An 18966-nucleotide genomic window follows, 5' to 3' on the forward strand; every position below is an offset into this window, starting at 1 on the left:
TTTGATTTAGGTAACTTTTTATGATATTAAAATATATATGTGTGTGTATATATATGCAGCATACGATGGTAGATATGATGCTAAATAAGGAGTATAAAATGTTTTCCACAAGAACAAAAAATAGTCTTTGATGAAGATGCCATATTTTTCACTAATGTCAGGGGGCGATACAGGCTTTGTCTACAGACACATCAGTGATAGTGTGAGGGGCATCATATTTGAACTTAATCAGGATAATCAAGACAATGCATCCATACAAACAGTTTGTTTTTTCGGCGTTAAATAACTTGAACATGATTTCTCATAACTCGAGGAGCAATTTAATTAAACAATCATTAAAAAAAAAAGAAGGATTGCATTTAAGAAATAAAGAGAGAGATAGAAGAACCTGCTTCCACAGGACAACGTGGTCCCAGCTGAGTCTGTCAAGAATTAATCCAACAATGGGTATGAGACAAGTTGTATACTTTGCACACAGAAAAATACTTTGTTTAGGAAAGGAAAAGTATGTTATGAGAACGGAAGTACACTGCCCCATGGGTACTTCTTTTCCCCCAATATGTACTGAAGGCACAGAAAAAATTAAGATACAGTATTTGCAGTACTTAAATACAATCATGATACAGTCGAATCCTGTTTTATAACGAACACTTTTCTAATTCCCCCAGATAAGTTTGCATAGGAACAATGGAAAGACCTCAAATTCCTTTATAATGAGATTTAGTTTTAGCAAAGTGATTTCTTTGGTCTCTCAGAGTTTGTTACAACAGGATTCAACTGTATTTCAATTTGAATTGGACAGTTCGTTTGGAACAAGTAGTCTTTCTTTGTCGCAGTCTTTTCCCCTGTCTATACGCCTGTTCAATGGATTTGGCTTGGTTGGAGTTGATGGTTGGAGCTGTAGTTTCCACAAAGCATGGTTCGACTCCTCCAGGCTAACAGTTGATATTTTGCCATTTAAATCTAGAGTGATTAGTTTGTCAGTTCAAGACAAAACTGGATACAGGCCATCATAAAGTGGAGGCTTGGCACAGTCAACTCGGAGGAAAACGTGAGTACAGGTCTACAATGCCGGATACATAAAATATGAAGTTGAAGCTGTAGAACGACTTGAAGTTGCTACAGGCTGCAAATTAGCTATAGTTTAGCGCAGTTGCTCAACAAAGCAGTTTGGACCCTCGGTTTGGGACTGTGTCGATGGCCACAAAATTTAACCAGGTAGCCTAAGGATGGGGCCATACGTTAGTTCAGCACAAGTACTGTGAAGATTAGTTTTGTAGGCAGAGGGTAGACCACCTTTCAAGCGGCTTTGGTGTAGACCAATCACAAATTTTTGCTTCCCCATGTAATGTAGGAGGAGCAATTAAAGGGTGAATTTGGCGCCCCTCCAGGGGCACCAGACCCTTCTTCCCCCGCCCTGGTTTAAAGTGGAGACAAAAGATTTTGGTCCTATCTTCTGAAAAACTCCCATGAAACTTAATTTGAAACTGAAATCATGTTTCCATTGGGTCGACTTGTCCAAAAATTTGATGAAAATATTGATTCAAATGTTTTCAAATATGGTCACTTATCCAAAGTGTTATGCATAGGAACATAAATTTAAATCTAATCAATTTTTTCAAACGCATCAAGTTACTTTACAAACTATTAGTAAAAATTTTAATTGGATTGATCGAGTCGATTAACTCAACTAAAATTTTTAACTGTGATTAACAACTGATCGGTTAACCGACACAATTAATTGGACCAGCCCTAGTTCCAGAATAAAAAATTTGAGAATGAAATGCTGCACGGTCGATTCGTTATTTTAAAAAAAGCAATTGTCTGTATACTTCTGCGACAGACTATGGATATGATGCTAAATAATGAATATAAATAGTTTTCTACAACAACAAAATTGAAAACAGACATTGTTTTGGGAACAATTATTTTATAACGTGTTCTTAAACCATAGCACTTGCAAATATAACTTACGGTAATTGTGCATAACTGATTTTTTAAAGTGCTTACTCCCATGATAATATATATATATATAACATACATAGCGTATTTTCTGCGTACATACATAAACACAACACAGAGACGAAGAGAAAAAAAAGTATTTCTTTAAGCTGATTTCAACAAGTCAAAACAAAAAAAAACAGTTTTCATATCACATCATCTTTGATTTTTTTCGAATGAAACGGGAGAAGAGCTTTTTCTTCTTATGCTCGGAGTCGGCTGAAAAAGTACTAGCGTCGTCGTCATCACAGGTGTCCATCGAAGACAGGTTTGATGAACTAAAACTATTCTTGAGGGCGTTGACGATTCCACCGGTTGATTTCTTCTTCTTCTTTTCCTCCGGAGTGGCGGATGAAACAGTTTTCGGAGCCACGCTAATTTCTCCGAAATCTGACGTGGCGATACTCTCGCTCGCAACTGATTCAGAATGAGATGAGAGACGGTCAGCTTCTGTCGTGTGAAGGAGATCTCTGCTGCCGCTTTCGGTGGTATTCAGGGTGAGTGGAGCAGCGACACCAGAACTGATTGCATTCAAACTGTGGATTCAAAATGCAAGAGCATTAAAACACAGAATTTACTATATAATAAGTTAAAATTCTTAACTTTTTGTGCGACAGTAGTTAATTTAAAAGTTTTCGGGTTTTTTTGGGCGACTTGAAATACTGTTTTTGTCTTTCAATGTTTTGCTCGCATGAGTGGTGAACATTTTCAAGAATTACATAACATAATTCTTGAACATGTTTGCCACTCATGTGAACAAAACGTCGAAAAACAAAAACTGTACTTCACGTCGGTCAAAAAACCCAAAAACTTTTAAATTCAATTCTAATTTAGTGTAACCGATTCTTTAGAAAAATTCCTCAGGGAAATGTTTACGACGTGCATGTACAGTCAAGTAGTATGAAAGTGTTATAGCAAAAAAATACAGTAATATTTAATTTCGAATTCATTCGTTTCAAAATTGAAGAGAACTAAGAACTTGCTCTCACCCATCTTCTAGAAGTAATGGAGGCCTCCCAGCCTCAGAGTAACCGCCGAAGGAAGAGAGTGAATGAATGTTTTCCTCCACCAATAGTTCTTCATCTACCTCAAGCAACTGCTCATCCTCTTCAGCTGCAGCTTCAAGGATGTCATGGCACGAGTTGGAAGCACCTGGGGGTAAGAAGAAACCACTCGAAGAGGACGTGGCAGAGAAATAAGAGCTATGCACAGTTTCTGGGCAGCTGTGGGGTTTCCTTGCATATGAAGGACTTGATCTGGAATACGTCGGAGGAGGAGGAATGTTTGACAATAGAGCTATAAAAGAAACGATACAACGGAAAACAAAAAAAGATTAAAATTACAAATTAAACAGACTATTTTGTTTAAAATTAGCAAACATTCAAATAAAACTGTGAAATTATCGAAAATCTACAAAAGAAAGAAAAACTCAACATATTAAAGCCTTTGAACATATCAAATATGTTCAACTTTTACATCATTTACCATGAGATATTGATAATTATCTAAAGGCAGTCATTCCCAAACCTGTTCACAGCTTCACACTTTCACAAACCACTTCACAGCTTCTCCAAGGTAATCAAATTATTAAAAACTGAATCAAATTGAAGAGTAACGAATAAGAAAGTAGAATCAAAATAAGAAAACTAGAAATTACGTTCTCCATGGAAACTTGGCAAGATCAATGTTAATTTTTATTGTATGGACACCACTCGATTGTTAAAATATATATATTCAACATCCATATTTTTTATGGGTATCTTTTTTTCGGCTACCTTGTTGGGCATTTTGTCTGTTGTAGTATTTGCAAAATGGTTGAAGAACATTGATTTAGTCTTGCTACATCTATCGAGAGAGAACTCTGAAAAGCATTGGCAATAGAAGAAACTTATCAGTTTTTCACACATGAGTGTTTACTTATATCACTTGGAAGTCGTTTGAACAAAAAAGTTTCTTTGAAGAAGTTAATGAATTTAAATTTTCATATGCTCCTTGGATGTTCATGAATTATATTTAATAAAAATATTCTTAGTGCTGGCAGGACTTGGAGATAATATAAAATTTGATAGCATTTTAAGAAGCATTTTGACTTAAACAGCTTCTATAGGATGAAGTATGAAAATATTTGGAACATATTTTGTAATTGCAAAGGTGCCAAAATTCCCAAACTCTAAAAATCTGTAGTTTGTGGAAAAACATTTTGGTGCAAAAGAAAATATATCATACAAATAAAAGGGAAAACTGGAGATTTTTTATTGTCACCATATGACCCATTTTCTTGGAACATTCATCTATTTTCATGTAATTTTGGTCCTTCTGACATTTTTTTAATACAAATTGTACAGTTTTTTCCTGTATTTATTATTTCCTGTATATAAAAGAAAACGTATGTTTGACTGGTTATAACAAATAATTGTTTCTTATTAAATCTCTATATGTACCTTAATGTTTGCTAATAAATTAAAAATGACATTAAAAAAAAAGCTATGATAAATAATAATGTCTATGTTATTATGTATATTATTATAAATAATAATGATAAAACTATGTCTCGTAATTCTTATAAACATTTCCTGCTTAAAACATTTTTTAGTTGCAGCTTTTAAAAAATGTTATAAGTGGGATCGACTGTATATAGATCTATGTTGGTGGCAAACACACATATAGAGCAGAGTGAATAGCATAGCCTTAAACATGGTTTTCACAATCTATCTAATCACAAGCCAATTCCAATTTTATTATAATTTTAAAGTGGTTTCCAAATCCAATAATTTTTTATTTAAAATATAGAAATTTTATGTTACTGTTATTTGTATAGTTGATAATGGATTTCCTAAAAGAGTTTGAATTTTCATATTTTTTTAAATCACAGTTTAAGTTATTGTAGTTTTTATGAGCGAGATGAAGCAACTGCTTTTGGAAAATGGTTTCCTTGGGTTTGTGTATGTGATAGAAAATTCCCCGTCTGCTTTCAGAATTTGATCCAGTTTTTATTTCAAACCATGAGGGATTTCTTTATACAAACATTAATATTTTAACCATACTATGTCATTAAAGCAAAAATCATTTTGATAACAAATTGCATTTGACTGGAATACTATGTAATAATTATTTGGAGAAATATTAATCAGATTTAAGTTTAATTCATAGTCTCCAGATGCAGATAGCATACTGTATCAGGGGAAAGTAAATAGACATAATAAATTATTGGAAAGAAATCAATGGAAACACAACATTTTTTAAACCAAAAATTCAAATATTTATGTAATTTAGTCTACTGCAGATCATCAGGACATGGGCTTCCCATTTTAAATTTTTATGCATAGTTTTACACCAAGATATTTTATTTCTTCAGTTTCATGGATTATGGGACAGGAACAGTTCACCTGGAAGCATTCCTTTTCTTTGGGGTTTTCTAATTTCTGCGAAGCACAATTTGAGGATGGTATTTTTCTATAAAGATACAAAAAATCAGATGAATCTGGTTTCTGACCGGAAGATTTTGATAACACTAAAAATTGTAAGAGTATGGGGAAAATTGGAAGCATTGGCACCTACGTAATTGAAAAGTCCCTCAAACGCACACGGCATGTGCCTAAGAGTAACAGTTTATGAATTAGCTACTTGACAAGTATAACAGTAGAAACCACATCAGATCTATATTCCCATAAACTTGATTACAATTAGGAAAATAAAAAAATGGATCAAGATGTGAAGGTAAAAATGCAGTAAAATACATTCCTTAAAAAAAAAAAGTCTGCAGTCATTGTAAAGAAAAACCACTACTGTGCAAAAACAAAATTTCATGCAAAATAATATAAGCCATTCTCCATTTTACCATCACAGAAAAATACAGTTTTAATGACTGCATAACAATTAGAAAAAATTAATGTGATACCAGATAAAAACAAAATCACATGAAAACATATGATCTATGTAACAAAAACAATTATTTAAAAAAAAAAATGCGGAATCAAATGAAGTCACCTGAAATCAGCCACAAATGAAAGCTGGTAAAAAGTTCATGAAGAAAAAAAACCATTAATTTCTTTTCCTTCAAATTCCAAAAAGGAAATAAAAATTTAAAAAAGATGCAAAATGGTAATGTTTGTGGGAAGGGGTGAAAAATATAATGTAAAAAAAAAACATCTGCTAATACCAACAGCTGATTTAAAAAAAAAATATACATATATATCAAAATTTTGAACAGGTAAAACAAATGTGCAGATGCAAAATCTTTCTAAACTACAGAATGGGGAAAAAACGACAGCATTCTACTTCATGTGATTGAATAATTCAAATAAAGAGCTATAAATTAAAATATATGGCAATCCAGGTAAGTACTACCCGTTTTATAATTTGGATCATAACCAATAAAAATTTTTATTCAGTAACATGATACCTTACACTACTTTTCAACATAATCATCATGTAAATTCAATGGCTTGTCAAGTTGCAGGGATTGGCAAATAAAAGGCAGAAATTGGGAGAAAAACATATTTATTCCACGAATAAAAGTTCTTTCATATTTTTTTCCCCACACGCGTATTTGAATTCAATTTAATTTTTGTAGCAAAAATAATATTGTGCATCCCATTAGAAGAAAACTGAAACTGATCAAATGAAAGAAGAGTATAAACATTGTTGTCAACTTACTATTTTCATTTGGGAATCATGCACAGTGGCCAGTAAATATAGTGAAATTTATCTAATTTTCCAAAACGATTGGTAAGTATGCATATAGTCATTGATATATCACTTAAAATTCTGGAAACCTCAAAGGATTATGCTAGAAACGCAAGGCACAAACATGTAGGGGGATATTTATGAAAGGATATCTTTTCTGGACATCATTATAGTCATGTTTCTGGCAAATCAAAATCCATTTCTTGAGGGCTTATCATGCCTCCGTAATACTCTGGATGAGCTTTCTTTCAAACCAAGCATAACTCCGGTCTATCGCACAATGGGCAGTCTACTACAAAGTGAGTTGTTTCTGAAGTGTGAGTACCTAACAGTATGAATGTGTATCTTGTGTTGTGACTGACTTTTCAGGACTACCATCTATTTTTCGGAAGTGAATTAAGTGAAGTGTATAATGATTGTTTATATTTATACAAATTGTATAAATTGAATATTTGTACCATTGGAGGCCTGTGGCTCTCTGTGACAAGACATTTCAACAGGAAGATAGACTTACATTCATGGCTTGAAGTTGGGAACCACAGAAAACCAACTTCAGCCAACCACCAATGTGGCAATTATGGGGTTCAAACCTGGGTACTCACAATGCGAGTCCATCACTGTGGCCACTCAACCACCACATTGGCTACTCCTGAAGCAGGGCCACGTCTAGGTGCTTGGTCACCCAGGCAAGTGTTGCATTTTGGTGTCCCTCGTAATGTTGAAGAATGAATTAAAGGGTGAAATTTTCATGCCCTCTGATCCAGTGCCTGGGGCACCAAACTCGCCTGATCCCCCTAGTTGCGGTTCTGTCTGAAAAAGCTAATAAACATGTCATTTCAGTGTTCACTTTAAAGTGATCATCAGCTATTCAGTGCTTAATCTTCTTAGTCACTCATTTGAGACTTTTGTGGTCAAAATATAGATCAAAGACTATTTCAGAACATGACAAATCTGCCATGCACAAAACACAATGAAGGATTCGATTGACGGAAATGATATCGTCCCCCTAAAAATTTTGTGAGTCAAAGTAAAAACATTGTATAACCGAAGTTGAGTGTTGCATACATGAAATATTTTATTATTGAAATATACTGATACATATATGAATAAATAGGGTATATAAATATAGTAAATAATAATACTTAATAGTACTTAATATAGTAAAAATGAAATTTTATAATAAAAATAATGTAAAACAAATTCAGGCATGGTAAAAAAAAGTCTCACCATTTCCAGTTCTCGCTGAACTATTAGTCGGTATGGTTACATTTGAAGTCAAAGAAATACCACTATCCTGGTGTTTAAAATGGTGCCTTTTCTCTGTAAGGGATTCAACTGTTTTAGGGAAAGTAGACCACGAAGGACGGATAGGTACAACAAACATGGGAGCTGATGCATGGACTAGTTGCTTAACTATAGTATTAGTAAGAAGCAAAAGAGTTACACTTATTACGGAGAATGCATGTTAGAAAACATTTTTTATAAAATGTCAAAAGCAAAGCGAGCACAACCACAGAGTTAAAAGAAACACTGGAAAAATGCAAGCACCCACAATGCAGTTTCACAGAGCAAACACACGCATTAATAGTATGCATAAAATAGTTTAAAGGACTACAATGAATGATACAATTACAGGTTACCATTTTTATTCTCAACCAAACAAAATTCCAGTGCAAAAACGAAGAAGTCTTCACACGTGACATCATGCTAAGTTATTCTATGCTTAGAATCTGACTTGTGCTATACCGTATTTTCTTGAAAATAAGGCCTAGCAAAAAAATGAGCTCTAGTGTGATTTTTCAGCATGCTTCTATTACAAGTCCACCACGAAAATAAACCCTAGTATAATTTTTCTGATGTTCCTAATATAAGCCTTAGTTAAAATCATTAGCCAGACAGACACGTGTTTATTTGTTGCACTTGACGAATGCATTTAATATTTTAATTGAAACAATATTAATACATAAATTTTATTACTTGGTTAGCATCTGTTCATTAAATTTATACTAAAAACAAATAACATTAATAAAATAAATGTCAATACTCATATGGGTGCTTCAAACGAGAGTTAAATGCATCGAGTAAGGATTCTCACGAGAATGTCTGTCTATCTTAAGAAATGTGATATTATTCTCATGTTAAGCAAGTTATTGAAAGCTGGGTCATGTGTGGGGCTTACCCCCAGATCAAATCAGTGACAGCTGTATCACCAATACACTAGCAGTCAGGGCCGTCTTAAGGGCATCATGGGCCCCCGGCCCAAGTGATTTTTCTGAGGCCCTACCAGGCAAATTCTTGAAAATTTCAACCAAATTTCATTTTTGTGAGGCCCCTGGGCCGTGCCCGGGTGGGCCCATGCCTAAAGACGGCACTGCTAGCAGTCCCTCAAAGACAAGAAATGCTCATTTTAGGAGAGCCCTTTTGCTGGACACAAGATTAAAACCAATGGTTACCAGTAAAGGAAGTCAGAAAAAATTCAAGCCCAAAATTTGTAGATATTTGCAGATAGTTGATGTTGATTTTTGTACACCAGAAAAATATGACATAACCAAAAAATAAACCCTAATATATGCACTTCCCGGGGGCTTCTCTGCCACTCCAGGACAATATAATTAGTAAATTTGATAAATGAATACAAAGAAGAGACCCATATGAGGCACCACCATAGAAATTTAATACTCACACGGACTCCTTGGTCAAAAAGGATTAAGAAAGACTGTTCTAATGCATCTTTTGCAGCCATAATTAATACAGTAACCTCTCACTTACACATCCTCTCATTCATACATTTTTCTCAGTTATAAGACAATTTTCTACACTTCCGAGGGAAGGTATATGAGAATAATGATAGTTATTGTTCATTCATAAAACTTTCATTTATGTGACTCATTTTGTGACGTCAACCTCTCTGCAATGTGTCGCAGAAAATTTTGATTATTTTGCATTTTTCCTTCAAAACAAAGGCTTTTACCAAGATAGAAGAAATAAGATTAAATAAATAAGATAATAAGACAAATAACATTAAGATATACAAATAGATAAAAAAGAGTCGAAAAAGATTCAGTGAAAAAGCAATTATGGCCAACCATCTTATATTGTAATAAAGAGTAACCCATTCTGTTCCTTCTACACATCCACTACATCACTGTTTATCGGACACAGATCATCATCAATCAGATTGGGTTCCTCTCTTTGGAATCTTTTTTTTTTTGACAATTCTTTTGCACTCCGTACAACTCAAGGTGAGATTCCGGTATCCACCATCACTCTGTCCTGCAGGGTTTTTCAGTATTGATAACCCATGCTGTGTGTGCTGCATGAGTGATAATACAGACTCTAATATCCACTGAGAATTATGGGGTGAGTTGAATTGATATGATGAAAAAATGGTGATAACAAGAAAATGGTGATACCGAAGAAAATGCAGGATGAGATAGATGAAGTAATCCATGCAGAAGATAATTAAAAAATTCCTATGACATTTGCAAAAGCTTTAAAAGCACTAAAAAGATTTCGTGATTACATACAACTTCAGAAACTGATGCAATTTACTTTCAACAGTACAAGCGGTTTTCTCAGCATAAACGGTCTTCGATTTCAAGTTAGTTACTTTAAAAAAATTAAAATATAACAAGGTAATAGTTTAATTAGGGCATATAGATTTTGATGAAGAAATATTATTTTCTTACATTTCAAGAATAAAGCCAATACTTATGTTTTACTTCAATATTTGTATATATCAATTTCCATGTTATATATTTTTAAGTGAGTTTTTTTCTCATTTTCACTTATACGTCTTTTTTTGTCATTCCCTTGCACCAACGCGTAAGTGAGAGATCACTTTGTATAAGGCTGGGTCTTATTTTCAAGAAAACATGGTAGATTCACTCACACATAACAGTTGTGACAAAAAAAAATTTCACATTTTTTTTCTTTTCAATAACAATGAATTAGACAATTTACAAAAATTTAAATCAAAGTTGTGTAGCCCATTAAACTTGAGACTAATTAAGACACAGCAAAAGCAAGCACAGAAATTTATCTAAAACAGAATTGTTAAAAATATGCAATGTAACAAAGAACCATGAGTATAAAGGTCAAGAAATAAAGCATAGCAGTAATTTTGATTCATCATCCCTAATGGTCCCACTTGAAGATTTCCTTCACTTTTGTGTATCATGAACAAGGAGATGATGCAACCTGTCCTCTGAGAATAATGAATTATAGGTTTGTCAGCTAGAGACGCATAGGAATTGGTATTCTTTGTCTGAAGAGTGTTCATGTTCGTATGGCATGGGAACTCCTGGTTGGTTTCGTGAGATTTAGTTTCTAATTTACGTGAGAAATATGGATTTCAGTTTTACTACTGTCATGATTTTAGTCTAATTGAATGCTGTTGCAGTGTGTACTCTTTCTTCCTTCCTACTGAAATGTTCAAAAGGTTCTTGTGCTCTTGTGTCTCTCTATTGCTTAATGGTGACTTTCAACGAGAGATGATGCAGTCTTTGAGAAAAGCAGGTTCTATAAACATGTTTAGCGTGTTTCACTAATGTCTGCAGCTTTTGGTGGATGAAACATCTGTCATTGAAACAACTCCCAAACAGTTGCTTCACAGAGGCGGGCATATTTATAGAAAACTAGTCAGCATAGCCTTGACAAACTGTGGTAGAAAGGATGAAATTCTTCTGATTGTAGCAGGATCCAAGTGTTGTTTTATAGGAACAAACATGAACCAAGGATGTTGTCTAATTACAGTAAAATTAGCAACCAACCTTATTTATGGAATTATATACAGCCTTAAGAGGAGTTTACAGAAATTCGAAATTGGTGCAGATTTTCACATGTATTTGATGATTTAAATGTTTTTCAGCAGACATTAAAATATGGCTGTGCATCTTGTCAAAATAAAAAAAAACCTATTGATGCGGAGAATCAAGATTCAAGTCACTCAGCCAGATGGTAATAAATTAATCAGTAAATATTGATGTGAAAATCCCAAATTCCAATTCCATTCTTTTAACTAACTCATTAATAATTAAGCAATTTTACTTTTCTTTATTTCAAGTCAAGCAAAACTCCAGTCTGTCGGCATGAGAAACTTACTACCGAATGAATTGTGCTGGAAGTGTACATGCGAGTGTACCTACCAGTCTGAGTGCCTATCTAGTATTGTACATGAATTTTTAGTGCTGCCATCAATTTTTCTAACTGTAAGTGAAGTGTAAGAATTTAATGTTGGTATCGTTGCAGGACTGTTGCTATTTTTGGCAAAACATTTTAACTGAGAGATTGGGCCATACTCATACCTCAAAGTTGGAACCACAGAAAACCAACTTCAACCAGTGGATTTTATTAAGAAATAACAAATTTGACAGAAAATATCAATAACAAGCTGAATAGAGATTACGATGACCATAAAAATATCCTGTGAAAATCATACAAAGGAGGTTAATAAAAGTAGACTGGTATACTCACAGGAAGTTCTAAACAAATCAAAAAGACTAAAAAAATCTAATTTGGACCAATATTAACTTAACATCCATATTTAGCCATGATGATCATCTGTAATAATTCAGGGTTATCATGAACTCATTCCCATGTACTATAAATTGTTATAAAACATTTCCAGAATAAATTCCAAGACATTTACATGCTCATATCCCATGCACAATTGTTTTCCCCAACATAGGTTAAAAGCAAAAAAAAAAATCTTAACTTACCAGCACCAAGACCAGCAGCATAAGGGGGAGGACTCTCATCTCTTGCTACGAGGTTTCCTTCGCTACTGCTATGTGCTAATGAAATTGCACCTTTGGAGAGAGTCGATTTCGGGAAATTAAACTAAAATATTGCACAGCAGGAAACGATGAAAAATATGTTCACACACACAACTCCGAATTATTGAAAAGGTTTTCCCTGTTCAATTTGAAAATGCTATTGCTTTGATCAATGATAAAGCATCATTAACACTCCAGCCACCAGGCAACGTGAATATCAGGTTTCACATGCTGTATAAAATTTCCCGGGAGGGGGGGGGGGGGGGTATGCTATTATTAAAGCCGTCTTAAGAGCATCGTGGGCGCTCAGGCAAATTGATTTTTCTGAGGCCCCTTCTGACTATAAATACCTCTACATACCAATTGATGTGCTTAATCTCAAAACCAGATATAATTATCATGAGGGCCCCAGGCTGAGCCAGGTGGGCCCTGTGATTTTTTGTACAGAAAAATTCAAAAACCACCTGCCACTGGAGTGTTGACACAACAATGATGCTTTATCTATTTCTCAAATTAAAATTAACTTTGTTTCTCTAATTACAAACCCAGATTCTCCTGCTTATAGATTTTTTTAAATTAAATGCAGCAGAACCTTGATAACTCAACATCCCAGGGATCGAAAAACATGTCGACGTAAACGAATGTCAAGTTAACAAGGGGTTTTATTTCATTTCACCTTTAACAATTTTTTAAAATCATTTTAAATATGTATATTTTACTGTATAACTGTTGAAGAATTCCATACTTCCATTATCTACAAATTCATAAAATGTTTTGATCTGTGATTTTCTATGAAGAGTTTGGTGTTGAGAATAATCCAGAATTACATGACAAAAGCATATTCAGATTGCCAAAAGATCTGTTATTAGTGAATGAGCAGCACAACTGTCCAAAACAACTCCTGTCACTTAAATAATTTAGATCTAGCTGCATTCACAACCTTTTCTCACTTTAAAATGTCAAAAATCACTCATATCTATGGTGGCTCTTGTTGTCCACAGGTTGAATTTTCAGGTTTCAAATAGAGGAATAATGCAAAGTTACCCTATCTAAAGGTGGGAATTCTTCGGAACATATCAATCCACAAGGCAAATGGCAAAAACAGTGAAACATGGAATTTTTGGAACACAATGCTAATGTAAAATTTCTGGAACAGATCAACACATATTGTGATAATGCAGTATAAACCATAGTCAAATTAAGCAGGATGTGATCATCATGTGTCGAGTTAGAGAGGGTTCCCCCTCCCCCATCAAATTCAGTATTGTGCCAACAATGGGAATAATAATTGTTAAGTTATAGGGTTAACTAAGTCATCCGCATGCATGAGTTATCAAGGTTGCACTATAGTTCATCTGCTTTTTTGATATATAGATGCAGCTGTACTTATTTCAAGTCCCAGTAGACATTGAGGAACACACGAAGTCAAAATAGCAACAGCTGCAACTATATATCAAAAATCAAATAAGAATTTATGTATTATGTATCTATGGATTATATCGGGTGTTACAAATTCTTAACTCAATGACTAATAAAACTCATGAATTAAAAATGAAATGTATGTGAAAAATTAATAGCCAATACTGAATTGGCAGAAAATATGAATGGGAAATTTAAGACACATGTAATAAGACAGTTTAAAAAAGAAAACTGAAAATTTATTTCAATTAACAGGAAAAATAAATAAAAAAGCTACAGATCTATAAGCTTGACATTGTCAATAAAATCCAAAATATTACAGGATATTATAAAACCCCAAAAACGGAAGAAATGGTCCCCTCTATGTTATTGCTAGGTTTGTTTTGTGTTTAATGGAATGACTAAAATTACGAGCTATCATGTACCAGAATGCAAATTTCCCGTACTTCCATTCACAACAGGGGGTCTAAGAACAGACTCTAGGTACGTTAAGCCTGGATTCTGCATGATCGTTACGCCACATAACTTTTCAATTTGCTTCCATCTATGCATCCTCTCTTGCAAATCCGTGGTGACTTCTGACAATGCAGATCTAAAACAAAAAACTTGTATTAAAAAGTTGATTTTACATTAACGTCTTTTGTGATGCAAATCAACATGATGGGAAAAATAAACAATGGATACAGTTTTTATAATCTGAGTAAAAAAAAACAAAATTTTTACTGCAGTCAACGCTCTGGCATATGATCTTGTGACTGCCCGAGTTATAATGCATATTAATTATATACCCAGATTATTTGGATATGATGTTTTCAGTGTTGAATACATCAAAATGATTATTTCTGGTAAAACTATGTCATTTTAGATAAACTTTTCAGTTAAAACTATCAAAGTTATGCAAGTACTGTAATTTTCTGAATTTAATCTGTGAATCATACATTAAAAAAAAGCATCTGAATGTCTGTCTCCCTTGTATATTTTTTTCCAGAAAGGTTGAATTAAAAGTTGGTATTTTTTTCAGTGATTTGTAAGAAATGTTAAAATGTTTTAAGATAACAGATGGCATATAGATCATAGGCAAACACGGGGGTGGGGGGCAATGATAGGGGTGATTAGGCCCCCCCCCCCTCCTACTTCAGTGAAAAAATTGTACTATTGTCATAGATGAGAGGGTGGAGATGGATATCGCTCCTTTCCTCCTCCCAGTGCAAGGAGTGTATCTGCTTATGATGCAAATAAGGATAGAAAAATCTATATTTCTTCTCATTTGCATGTGCACATTTCATTCACCAATTTATGAAATATTTTGGTCACAATTTCTTAGAAAAAAATGTCAGTTCTTTACTTACATCTTAATGACACCAAATATTTTGAATAATTGTTTTTTACATATTTCAACCTCTCAAAAAAAAAAAAAAAACTGCAGATAATAAACAGTGGTCTGCAATCCACACCAAGAAGCTCAAATGCTGTTTTAAATGTTTAATCTGATTAAATTACGGGAATTATGTTACTTGCTTGAGGTACTTAGCAAAGTTAAAATCACTGATACAGGCGACTCCTTCTCATTGATCACAAGTCATATGAGCAAGGTTGGATCACCTCTTTTCTGATAAAAAGATGAGGCACAAGTCTGATAGTAAAACTGGAATCATTGCCTCTCTGTTGGACAATGTTAAGAGCTATAAATTTTATTCTTTGTTGTGGGATCATTGAAGACATTGACTAGCAGAGAAAGGGCTCTCTGCCTTCAGCCACCTGAGCCCACATCACCACAGCCTTTTTCCGTGTCTTTCTAGATTTTATGAACCGTATATACAAATTTGTCATTTTTCATGACAAATGCCGTGTTTACATTTGCCAGTTATTTGTCTCCCCCCCCCCCCCCCCAGAGAGAGAGAGAATGCTTAAAAAGCAATCTTTAATATCCTCAAGGTTAGTATTTTTAAGCTTTTTTATGAATGAATTTTGAAATTGTATGAATTTCACTACAGGTACTTATAATGTGTTTAGATGATTGTGATGTGTTCCTTTCTTGTGTATCACTGTATTTTGCTTAGTGGTAATGTGTATACTATACACTACCATCTACTGTAGTATTGTTTATCTAATGATAGTAAACATTTGCACAATTGTGGATTATCCTAATTTATATGTTCATTCATGTAGAGCATAGTCTCCCAACCTTTTTTGTCCCATCGCCCCTTCTTCAGAAATTTTTTTCTCCCATTGCCCTCCAGCACAATCTAACCCATAGGATCCTATGTTATACCCGTAGCTTCTACTGCCCCCCTGGAACATTCTATCGCCCCCAAGGGGGCATTAATGCCCACGTTGGGAATCACTGATGTAGATTAAATGTAGTTAGAGAATCATTTGATACATTGAAAATGTGATAAGTCATATTCAAACATGATTAAGTAAATAAAAACTGAGATTGTATAATTACTTTGCTTGGATAATTCTATCATCTACATCATCAATTGAACCACCATGAGCTATCCGAAAAGCACCCATGAATGTTGACCTCTTTTTCTTCAACTTTTCACACTGAAAACATATTTCAGACAGAAATAATTAAAAATATGAAGTAACAATTTTTGAACAAAAATATACTAGCTGACAAAATTTTGAAACAAAACACAGGCAAAATTTAATTGGTTATTTGCAGTGAAACTTGCACCTCTCGCACTCTATCAGCCAATCAAAATACACAATTTTTTCTCTTCATCCAGCTCGCATGGAGCCACATACAACTGAGGGACTTAAGATTTGACATTTCAGAAATCCATAAGGGGAATGTAGTTCAGTCAGTGAAACATTGCTGCACCAGTAAATCGCTCTACAATATTTCTTCAAATCTTGTTTAAAATTCCCTATAGTCTAACTTTAAACTTCTCACGATACAATGATATCCTTTACTGTAATTAAAAAAATATTGTTATAGAAGGATTTTTTTCTAAGGTTTCAAAATGACTACAGCGATATGTTAATATATCACATTTGAAATTGCCTTCAATTATATAGTATTTTTAAATTCTTCACCAGTTCTTTGTTCTTCCGAGGGCATCTAAAAACATAAACATTTTTCTCAACGTGGCTCGCAAAAGTGATAACAAAGTTGGTGTGTGAAGCCATTTTCTTTGTGGTATACAAAAATGCAATGCTGTAAACTTCTTTACATGCAACAATGTAGGAAGTGTTTTTGCCCTATGGGTGCTTAAATTAAGCTTAATGTGGGAGTTTAAATTAATGTTTTCTCCGACAAACTTTGTGGGAGAAATGTGTAGATTCATTCAAAATGACCTTCCAACTTGTGCTTTGCTCTGAAACATTACTGTTTTCTTCTCTTGCTAACCCCAAGAAACCCACAGACTAGTTTTTGAAAATCACTTGATTTTAAAGTTTTCTATATAATTATAATTAAGTTCAAAAACTGAAACAAAAGCAGAGACACAATGGTAGACATACATCACATGTGATTTCAGCTGCATTTTAAACTTCACATTTTTCTATACAATTCCATAATTTGTAAACAAAACGTTATTATGCATGAGTCTTTTTAAAATAACTTAGTTCAAACACAGAAAACCAACCTTGACCTACACATTGGTGCAAAAAATATTATGATACTGCTAAGCTAGTTATTTTTTCATCAAATTGCAAAAGATGTGCTATAAAAAAAAAAAATTCTAAAATCCCTACCCCTTCTTTGGCAGCCAGTAATTGTTGCTCTGCGACAGACTTCTTCTTATTGTAATTTTTAAGCTCTAATTCATGCGTGAGTTGTAACCAGAGTTGAAGACTTGCTGGTGCCATCCAGGTTCTTGCTCCTAGTCTTCTTTCAGCATCATGAAGACTGCTTTTAGCTGTTCTCAACTGCTCTTCGAGTTCTCTCAGACGAGCTTGATCGGAAGAACTGCCAGTAGAAAATCCTTTACCCTGTCCCTAAATAGAAGTCAAGTGGGAATCAAAATAAAGTCACTGTTAAAGTGAAAATATGCAAACATTTCATGTAAATACTAAAAATAGCTCCTTAAATTTAGTTTTTTTCTTTTTTTAATTTAAAAAATTGAAACTTCTGTTTTTATCTATCTGCTATAGTAGGCTAAGAACCATATTGTTCTTAGTAATATCTTTCAATCTTGACTTATTGCTATCTGGTTATCTGGTGCTTGGAAGCAAGCTGTGGAAACTCATGCTTATTTTTACAGTAGACTCTCACTAATCCCGCACATATCAGACCAGGGTTATGAAAGATTACCAAACGTGCAGGATTATTGGAAAGCCAAGTGAAGAAAATCAAATTTAAACAATTAAAATTAAAAATAATAAAATTAAAAAGTAAAATTATTTACATAGACATGCAGAGGAGACAGATTTTCTGCATGGGCCAGTAGGGGGGATATGCCTAGGATCACATGATTTTGTGGATCCACAAATATAATCAAAAAATATTCATTGACCAACATAACACTTTTGACTTTATTTCATAGTGGTCTTATGATTTCTGCTTTGCCCAGGGCTCTTTCATATCAAAGTCAGGCCCTGGGACTGAAAGTAACTTGCTTTCTTCTTCCACACACAAGGGGGTGGGCAAAACATTGGATTACTATATGGGCTGGACCAGCTCACAATCAGATTATATTTTGAGTATATAATTAGAGTATCTAAATGACATTTAGATACTCTAGAAAACCAAGCAATATAAATTCATAATCTTGAAGTCCTGTACATGTTATGAAATCTGACATTGCCCGGCTAAATCTGCAAAGTTGGCAGCTCTGAATCAGTGCTGTCTTAAGGCATGGGCACACCCGGGCACGGCTCGGGGGCCTCACAAAAATGGGATCTAGTTGAGATTTTTGAAAATTTGCCTGGCAGGGCCTCAGAAAAATCATTTGGCTCGGGGGGTCATGATGCTCTTAAGACGGCCCTGCTCTGAATTAGTATAAACTCTGTGATGTGTGCAAGTTTAAGAGCACAAAACATATAAAAAATGCTAACCAGAAAGATAATATGTTGAGCAGACAAATACTTACACGGGAAAAACTTCAGTTTCAAAAATAAGTGACCAATTTGG

The 18966-nt window shown here is 34.0% G+C and overlaps 1 protein-coding gene across 6 annotated transcripts in view; it reads right to left on the minus strand.

Moving 5' to 3' along the window:
• Positions 1–1917: 1917 nt before the first annotated feature.
• The window catches only part of Stim (stromal interaction molecule), a 74323-nt gene continuing 57274 nt past the window's right edge, over positions 1918–18966 (minus strand). Inside the window, exons 8-14 of one of the 6 annotated variants that reach the window (XM_089238170.1) lie at positions 17589–17831; positions 16333–16433; positions 14309–14475; positions 12408–12497; positions 7915–8100; positions 2991–3297; positions 1918–2537 (exon numbers count right to left, since the gene is read on the minus strand). In XM_089238170.1, the coding sequence (XP_089094296.1) occupies positions 2153–2537; positions 2991–3297; positions 7915–8100; positions 12408–12497; positions 14309–14475; positions 16333–16433; positions 17589–17831 (1479 nt within the window). In that variant the 3' untranslated portion in view covers positions 1918–2152. Of the gene's footprint in view, positions 2538–2990; positions 3298–5979; positions 6012–7914; positions 8101–12407; positions 12498–14308; positions 14476–16332; positions 16434–17588; positions 17832–18966 lie in introns of those variants that run through there. The other 5 variants (XM_089238180.1, XM_089238188.1, XM_089238204.1 and 2 more) reach the window with 5 other exon arrangements.

Source organism: Pholcus phalangioides, unplaced genomic scaffold (assembly GCF_987345545.1).
Source record: "Pholcus phalangioides strain wild (caught in Gottingen) unplaced genomic scaffold, Ppha-v1.0 ptg000002l_1, whole genome shotgun sequence".
Taxonomy (NCBI): domain Eukaryota; kingdom Metazoa; phylum Arthropoda; class Arachnida; order Araneae; family Pholcidae; genus Pholcus; species Pholcus phalangioides.